The 9,525-nt window shown below is 42.6% G+C and overlaps 1 protein-coding gene across 2 annotated transcripts in view; it reads left to right on the forward strand.

Annotated features, from left to right (window-relative positions):
• The window catches only part of GRIA3 (glutamate ionotropic receptor AMPA type subunit 3), a 149,588-nt gene extending 144,349 nt beyond the window's left edge, over positions 1-5,239 (forward strand). The window contains exons 14-15 of one of the 2 annotated variants that reach the window (XM_054388427.1): positions 2,610-2,724; positions 4,994-5,239. In XM_054388427.1, coding sequence (XP_054244402.1) covers positions 2,610-2,724; positions 4,994-5,239 — 361 coding nt within the window. The remainder of the gene's footprint in view (positions 1-2,609; positions 2,725-4,993) is intronic. The other variant, XM_054388429.1, reaches the window with a different exon arrangement.
• Positions 5,240-9,525: the final 4,286 nt, after the last annotated feature.

Raw genomic sequence — 9,525 nt, forward strand, 5'->3', positions numbered from 1 at the left:
GCCTTCTCATTTCCCAATACTGTATAATGTTGTGAAAGCTAATCTATAATGTATTGGATGTTATGCAAATTCTCTCTACTCCATATGGGGTTTATAAAGGCATGCAAATTAAAAATAGTGTTTGGAATAGAACTGGGGGGAGGGGGAAATTTGCACAATAAAATATGCAGGTAGGAGAAGAGCTGTTTATAACCTTCTCCCTGTTGTTCCTGTATTCTCAGCTGCACAGTGCTTTTCAAAGCAGAGAGATGTATTGTGTAAAATCTCTTCAGATTGGATGGTTTTTAAATGAAATTTTAAATGGGAGCACTGTTCTCTAAGCAATAACCCATAGCACTTTCTGCTGGGGCTTGTAACAGGAGGGTAAAGGCACTCAGCTTCCCCTGCCTTGCAATGCAATTGTGTGTGGCATCTTGTAGCATATTTGCCCAGGTGACACCAGGGGTCTTGGCTCTGTGCAGCTGTCCAGGATGGTCCATGGGCAGGTCCAAGGCCAGGACCTGGCCAGACCCCATCAGCATAAACCAACAGGGCAGGTGCCCTACCTGTGGCACCCAGGGTGTTTGCATGCTTTGATCAACTTGATAATTTATAGCCCTCTCTGTAGGTGGATGCCAGAACAGCTGCCACACAGCTGCCTTTTTACCATGCTGCCAGCTCCCGGTGGAGGGACTCCATGCTGGCTGCCAGTGTCAAGCCAGCAAACATGTCCTGTCTCATGTGGCTTGTCACTGCTGCCCGTCAGCTGCATCCAGCTGAGTGCATACAGCCCTTGCTGATTGATACTTAATTAGATTACAGCTGCTGCTTAAAAATAGCTATTTTACAAAAATAAAATCTTGGCTGGTGTCAAACTGAGCTCATTGCAGACCAGGAAGAGTGGTGCTACGTGTGTCTGGCCAGCCAAGAAGCTCTGCCAGAGTGGGCAGTGCCGGCATTGCAGCCAGTGGGACCAGTGGTTCTCCTCCCTCAATGGCTTTTCCCTGCTTTTGCCCTCCTTGCTGGCCTTAGTAATGCCAGCACCCTGGGTCACATTGGTGCAGCCTGTGGGACATTCAGCTCGGGAGCTCTTGAACATGCTCATTTTTTTCATGGTACCCCGCAATCACCCTGGGCTCAGCTGAGCACAGCCAATTCATCACTCCATGGGCTGCCACCCATGGTAGCATGTCGGCAGCACTTTTCAACATCAGACACCAACAGGTCTCATGGCCATCTTGGAGGCAGCTTCTTAGAAGATGAGGGAACAGTGCTTTTCTTCTCCAGCTGCTTCCTCCAGTATCTACCTGCCCCAGCAGCAGGGCTCAGCTGCTCCTGGTGCTCCAGGGCTGTGGTCCTTCCCAGTCTGTGGACATTTCCCTAACTGCTGACATGTAATTAAGGTGTTTGGTACAGGTCATGCTGCCCTTTCATTTGGGTCACTTCCTCTGTGCAGAGAGTCAGGCACTTTGGGCCAGGGCAGGAGAAAGGCAGGGAGCAGCAAGAGTGAAAAGTGAGGCTGGCACGGGGTTGGACATGGGCTGGCCTCCTGCATCTCCTCTGCTGACAGCAGGTGTAGATTGACCTGCAGCAGGGCTAGTCGTGTGGGGGTGCCTGCTGCTACCCCATGCAAAGAGGTACAGCATTGCTGAGGAGAAAGACATGTCAGTTTCCTCCCCACTACTGACCTGCACAGCCATTGAGTGAGGATGTTGGAGCAGGAGTAGGAACTGAAGATGTCCCTCATGCAGGGAGCTTGTCTCATGGAAACTGGCAGGAAAATTAGAAAAAAAACAGGACATCACACAAGGAAATGGAAATGACAAAACCCAACTGAGGGCTCTTCAGGTGCTTCTTTCCCACAGGGAATGGATGAATGAGCTCAGGTCCTCCTAGCAGCACCACAGACAGCAGCTCCCTTCATCCTGCTGACGTTTCCCACCCTGGGCACTTTCAGCCCATGTTTCCATGATCACTAATTGTTTCATAATGGTCTGCATTTGCCTCTTCTCTGCTGCAGTTTCCTGGACTGCCAAACTTGGGGATGCAGCAGGGGAGAGCAGCTGCCCGTGCAGTGCCACCAAGCACAGCCCCCACAGCCACAACTGCTGGAGTTGGAAAAGCCATTGCAGGCAGGGAAGGAGCCATGAGGACTGGCAAAACCTCCCTCCATGGCACCCACCGTTGGGTTTTGTTTTGCTGATGTGCACACACACACACACTCCCCCAGAGTGGGGAATCTGTTTGGGGGTCTGGAGCCCCAGATGCTCGTTAGCGGGACTTGCTGTCTGTTAGCGCAGTATGAGGGGTCCTGCTGGATCAAACCCACCTTGAGCCATAAAGCTACTGTGAGTCCCTGTGACTGTGCCAAACTGGGGAATTGGCCTTGCTTTGTTTCTTCTACCTTCATTTAACAGTGGGTGCCGATTACTCGAAGCGATATGGGCAGGACCTGGTAATATAGAGTTGCTCTAGCGTTAACTTAAGGGGATGATCCAGTTGCCTGCAGTGTAAATACTTTGTGGCCAGGAACCCTGCTTTATCGCTTTGTATAGTTTTAAAGTAGTTTAAAGATTGAATAACATAAAATAACATAATATAATGTTATTTATGTTATTTCCCACGTGAAGAACTCCTGTAAACCTTGCAGTATTGAAACTCAGTGAACAAGGCATCTTAGACAAGCTGAAAAACAAATGGTGGTACGATAAGGGTGAATGTGGAGCCAAGGACTCCGGAAGTAAGGTCAGTCACTGAAGGTCTTTTTGTACTGATTAGCAATCACATTTTGACCCACTGTTTGTTTATACAAAGAATGACTTTCAAGAGTTGGTATTTACATTTTGAAGGTTGAAAGAAAAGAATAGGGGAAAAAAAAATTAAGTCTCTGAACATGACAGCATTTTTCTTTTATGCAGTGACAGACTGTAGTTGTAAGTATGTTTTACTACTTGAGTGTTTTGCTAGAAAAATATGGAAAGAGGAGCCCCTAAAGCCTCCCAAGCTGGTATCTTCATTTAAATGTGCAAGTTTCAATACAGTCCATGTGTATTATTCAGGCCAGCATCTCCTGGTTTTTGGGGGTTTTGTTTTTGGTGGGTTTTTTTGGGGTGGGTTTTTTTTTTTTTTTTTTTGTTGGGGTTTTTTGTTTGGTTTTCAGTTTGTCTTTTTGGTTTTATTGGAAAAAAAATCTTTTTGTTTCAAAATCAGGACTTCTTAGATTCTCTACATGTCAGTTTGGGAAGCAGTCACCTGCTTGCTAAGGGTGGACAACTTCAGGACAGAGCCATGCTAAGATTAAAGCAGCCTTCCTCCCCTATTTCCCAGTTCAATTTGAAATTGGTTTGATTTTTTTAAACAAAAATCTAGAAATAACATTGGTAATTCACTACATTAATATTATGTATTCTTTTTTATTCTGCTTTGTACCATTTTGCTGCTGTACTGCCCTGTCCCACACCAGCCATGCTGCAGGGGCTGGTCAGCCTCCAACAGCTCCTCAGCAGGACCACTGCAAACCTCAGTGGAGATCCCAACTCTGAGATGGATCAACTCAATGTTAGCTGCACACTTAAATTGCAGAAAATATTTATTTACACTACTCAGTTAAAAGAAAATGCAGAGGAATTTGATTTTTTTTTTTTTTTGTTTTAATGCTTATAGAGCCATACTGTAGAAGTGTTGGGCTTTTTGGAGTGAAGGACATTTTCAAAGGCACCAAAAGGAGGAGAAATCCAGCTCCAGCTGAAATCAGTCGCAGTCAAGTGGCTAACTCCCCTGGTGCCTTTGGAAGTGCTCTCTATAATCATTCAAACAGAAAACTGTAATTTGGAATCACCCTCTCAGTATCAGAGGACAATTTCAAGTTCCGTTGAAGCCAATAATAAAAATGTATTGATTTCAGCTGGACTGGAAGCCACTTAGGGCACAAACCTGTAGCTGATATATGAGAAAAAATTCGGATTGGGGGACATATGAATAAACACCAGCTACAGAAGAAAACTGTAATTGAAAAGAGGTGCAAATTAGTCATATCTTCAGTTTAAATGGCAGCCTGTTTGCTACAACTGCATCTTTCCAAGCTGCCTGTGAAATGCATGGACACATACAAGGTAAATCATGTTTTACTCTGTCTACACGCAAGTTTTGCTGTCCCTGGAGATACACTTACCCCAAGCTCCATTAGCAAGTGGGCTGGTGTGGCAAGGCAAGGCAAGCCAAGGCACAGCATGGCATGGAAGCCCAGCCAGGGACCATGTCCTGCCTCTGCCAGCAGTGATTCCTGCACTCAGTCAGTCAGCCTGTGCAGCAGCAAAAGGGTTGCAGCACTATTTAATGGTATTACAGAATCCTGATATTAAAAATGCAAGCCTTCTCCCCCATCTGACATGTACTGAAGGAAGGTAAACCCTGGCCAGCACTTTTTGTGTTACAATGACTGGGTTTTTTTCAGTAACTCCCTTGGTCACTGAAGGGGCTAGTTTAGCTTAGGGCTCTGCTGTATGACCTTTAAGTAACTGACCACCTTCCTAGGGTGTTTTTTTATTATCCCCTAATTGTTGAAAAGCAGGTAGAGACCCTTAGAAGCATCTCAGTAATTTTATCTACATTCACCAACACCAGGTGTACAGTGGTTTGGGTTTTTCATTTTTCTATTTTTGTAACAGCCTTCTGTAAAACCTGCTTCCCCTGTCAGAGCTTTCCCAAGGTGACTCTGCCACCAAAGATGCTCAACCATAGAGAGGTTTACTCTGGGACACTGAAGGCCTCGGGGAAGTCAGTGGCCAAAAAATTCTCATTGCCTTGGAGTCAGCCAGGGTTTCACCCACCAAAGGGTGAGAGACAGATCAGCTACTGCCCTGGGCTGCCAAGGCCGGGGGGGACAGCACTGATCCAACAGTGGGACGTTAAACGCCATGAGTGCAGTTATCCCAGCTAGGTCTAATCGCAAAGTAGCTTCTTGTGTCTGTCTGCTCCTCACAGCCAAACTAACGGCGTGGCTCATTTCTCTTAGGACAAGACCAGTGCTCTGAGCCTGAGCAATGTTGCTGGGGTTTTCTATATCCTTGTTGGAGGCCTTGGGCTGGCCATGATGGTGGCACTGATCGAGTTCTGCTACAAGTCTCGGGCCGAGTCCAAGCGAATGAAACTCACCAAGAACACACAGAACTTCAAACCTGCCCCCACCACCAACACCCAGAATTATGCCACCTACAGAGAAGGCTACAACGTGTACGGCACAGAAAGTGTGAAAATCTAGGGGTACGGCTGCGGGCCGCGAGATGAAACCCTCTGGGTTTTCTGTCTTTCTTGGGGTTTTTTTCAAGCTGTGTGTGATATTTTGGTGTGAGCTGCTGCAAAAGGGCTTCTGAAGCATTGTCTGGTGGCAGTCTCAGAGTAAAGTGGTTTGTATTTCTTCCCTGAACAACAGTAAGCTTGGTGCCAGCCCATGTTAAAATTGGTGATGGCTGGCTTTATGCTGAAGTGAGTAACTCCTCTCTCCAGCATTGTGCTAGTTTAGCACAGATAAAAGTATTTCATTAATTGCTTCTAAATTACTGCAATCAGGATTTAATATCTCATGCTAGTGACCTCTTCCCATTTTAAGCTGTAATCAGGTCAGGTAAGTGCTTTGAGGAAGTCTCCAAAATATCTAGAATAGAACAAAAACATCTGCACCGGAAAAAAAGTCTTTCTAAAGCATGAAAAGTAGAGTTGAATTGCTGAAAAATGACCTTGGAAAAGCCTGGTTAGCCTATGGCCCACAGACTATGCCTCTCCCCAGGCTGAGCTTCCCTGACATTCACTGCCAGCAGTGATGAAAGCTTTCTGGTTTTATTGTAGATCATCAACCTGACAGCACGCAAGAGGAGAAGCAGCAGAGAATGTGGCTACTTCATGGATTCGGGCCACCTGAGCCAGTCATACTCTCTCCAAGGTGTCAGGCATGACACATATTGATGATGGTGCAATGTACTTTTAATAGGAAAAACTGATATTTTTTCCGTCAGTGCCTTATGGAAGACTGAGACTCACAACAATGCAAACCATCACTGAAATATTCTTGCTTTGCTTGAAAGAAGAAAAAGAAAAAAAAAAAAAAGGAAAAGAATAGAAATAAGAAAAGAAAAGGAAAAAAAAAAAAGGAAAAAAAGAAGAAGAGGAAAAAAGAAGAAAAGAAAAGGAAAAAAGAAGAAAAGAAGAGGAAAAAAAGAAGAAAAGTAAAGGAAAAAAGAAGAAAAGAAAGAAAAAACAAAGAAAAAAAAAGAAAGAAAAAAGAAAGGAGAAAAGAAAAGAGAAAATAAAAGGAATAGAAAAGAGAAAAGAAAAGAAAGGAAAAAAAGAAAAGACAAGAAAGGAAAAGAAAAAAGAAAATATAAAAGAGAAAAAAGAAAGAAGAAAAAATAAAAGAAAAGAGAAAAGAAATAACAGAAAAGAAGGGGGAAAAGAAAGGAAAAGAAAATAAAAAAGAAAAAGAGGAAAAAAAGAAAAGAAAAAAAGGTGAAAAAGATAGAAAGAAAAGGAAAGGACTGGTAACAAGATATTAGTATGTGAAAAAAATTCTTGTAAAAAAATCAGTGCAACAAAAGCCATTCTTTGATACCACTGCACAGTAAATGAACTTGTGTCCTGAAAGCAAACCACAGCCGGTTTCATCAGCCACCACAATTGTATCGAATTATGAAACTCCTCCTGACACAAAGCCTCAGAAATCTGCTGCGTGCAAATACAGACTGGCCTGTCACTGCTTGTATGAGCTGATGTCAAGATGTTTTAGTATTTACTTACCAGTGGTGTGATTTTTTTTTTTTTCTCTGATCCACTTTAAACTCTCCAGCAAATCTGGGCAATTCTGTACAGCAGTAAAAGTTGTGACACCTGAAGAAAAGAATCTGCATTAAAACTGTTAAGGTCAATGACTGTGAATCTGTAAATCCAAAAGAAGGTAATTTGTAGAACTGCATGTCTTGCTTCCAGATCAGTAAATTAATTTCTTGACAAGGTAGCTAAAGTGCAGGCAGAAATTGTGCATTCCTTCTTTTCTCTATCATCAGGCATACCTACAGGTGCTTTATCAAAATGGCATTGGGTGGCTTTAAAAAAACAAAACCACAGAAGCTGTTTAGGTTCAGACCCTATATCTCTTTTCTTGCTGTGCATTTGCATTTAATTCACTGTTTAATATCAAGCAATGAAGCAAGAGAAGCACAGGTTAGTTTTCCCCAGGCCTGCTTCTGCCTCAGCCCAGTTCTCTCACGACTAGCACTGTGCTCAGCTAATGCTTCTCCATTAATGGTCCTTTTAAAACAGAAGTAAGGAAAGAGGGTAGTAACTCCAATTAGAGCTGCAGTTCCAGAGTAATATTAAGCGATCTAACATGACTCCTGCTAGTACTGTTATATTATATCAGCTCCTGCCAACACTTCTTTCATGGCTGCTGGTGAGAGGCTGCTCCTGCGCTTGCCCTCTCTGGGAAGAGGACACCGTGCTCCAGCTGACACTGCTACAGGTAGGGCTCACTACTACTCACATCCAACATTAGACAGCAGCAGCCTTCCAGCCTTGAGCCTCTGCCTGAAAACTACTTAACTTCATCTTTAAAAAAGAAACAAAAAAAAAAAAAATTAAAAAAGCAAAAGACAAAAAAAAGACCCCAAACCCCTTTAAACATATTGTCAATCACATGGGAAATGTTCAATGAAATATCTGCATACTAATTACCTCTAATCGACAATATGTATTTTCTGTAGTTTATTATAGAGTTTTATTTCATCAGTAACATACAGTGAAAAAGAAACTCATTTAAACCAGTCTGACCCTTAGGAATTTAGTTTGCCGATGATAGAGTTGAACTTTTAATAGAATTAAAAAAAAAAAAGAAAAGAAAAAGAGAAAGATTATATGAATCACATGGGGAAAATCTTGTTAAAAATAAGTATTTCCAACAAAATGTAATATAAAATAATTTTAAAAGCTCATAGGAGAATAATTTATTGTTCAAGTTTTTAACAGGATATTGACAAAAAAAAATTGTTGGTTTGTTTTCATTTTCTTTTCATGAAACTGTGATTTTTATTTTATTTTTTCAACTTCTGAAGGTGATCCCGTCCCCAGCAAGGGCGAGCTAAAGCTGTGCAGTTATGAGTTGTATTTAAAAACATTTTTCTTAAAAGCTGTATAAAAGATGTATGTTTATCAGATCACTTTTTACGAGTGGAGGCTTCACACTGGTGAAGAGAGTTTGGTAAATGGTTCGTTATTTTTTAAACTTGCATGTAAAGCTAAAACAAAATGTGTCGAGTGCTTACCAGTTCTGGCTACCAACTTCGACCTATCAGAAGTTTGGCAGTAGTCTCACCATGATTTTTCAGTATCTTTTTTTCATTTGTTATGCTTTGGGGGATTTGAGGGTTCTTTCCTGTTTCTTTTTTTTGTTTTGTTTTGTTTTGTTTTGTAATTTATGATCCTATTTTTGGTCGTTGAAACTGCACTTCAGTGAGCAGAAAAATTGCCAAGCAAACTAATGGCTGTAAAAGCATAAACTGCATGTGTGGGCATCAATTACTGAGCCTCATTTTAATGAGGTGTTGTACAAAGAGTTTTAATACCTTTTGTAAATAAAACTGTAAAGAAAAAAAAAAGTGATCCCACTGATCTTTTCACCAGAGGAGAGAGAGTCCCTACATATGCGTATCCCTTTGGCCAAGCCTATCGTACTCTGGGATGCCCACAAGTATTTAATTGTAGACTCACAGAATCCCAGGTTGGAAGGGAGCTCAAGGATCATCTGGTCCAACTTTTCTTGGCAAAAGCACAGTCAAGACAAGATGGCCCTGTACCCTGTCCAGTCAAATCTTTAAAGTGTCCATTGCTGGGGACTGCACTACTTCCCTGGGGAAAATTATTCCAATGGCTGATTGTTCTCCTGCAAAAAAATTGTCCTCTTATGTCCAATCAGAATCTCCCCAGAATCAGGAGTAAAATGTACCCATTACCTCTCCTCTTTTCTGTGTGACTCCATGTAAAAAGGGAGTCTTCATCTTCTTTGTAGCTGCCCTTTAAATACTGGAACATGGTGATAACATCTCCCCTAAGCTACCTTTTCTCAAGGCTAAACCAACTCAGTTTTCTCAGCCTTTCCTCATGTGACAGCTTCCCAGTCCTTGGATCATCTTGGTGGCCCTTTTCTGGACTATTTTCAGTCCACCAAAATCTTTTTGTATAGTGGGGACCAAAACTGAACACAATATTCCAAGTGTGGCCTGACAATCATCGATCAGAGTGGGATGATGACTTTTATCTCTGCTGGTGATGCCCTTGCTTGATCTCAGCTCCAATTTATGAAGTTTACCTTATCTACAGTTTGGTTTTGACAAGTCACTGCAAACTCTAAACCATAGGAAATGATCCTGGTGTTAAACAGTGTGCACCCAAATCACACCCTAGCAAGGGCAACCCCTCTGGGGGTACCCCAAGCTCAACCAGCCTGATGGTCCCCATCAGAAACCAGCTCCCACTGGGCTACTTCAGGGGCCACCACTGGTC

Source organism: Indicator indicator, chromosome 17, assembly GCF_027791375.1.
Source record: "Indicator indicator isolate 239-I01 chromosome 17, UM_Iind_1.1, whole genome shotgun sequence".
Lineage (NCBI taxonomy): Eukaryota > Metazoa > Chordata > Aves > Piciformes > Indicatoridae > Indicator > Indicator indicator.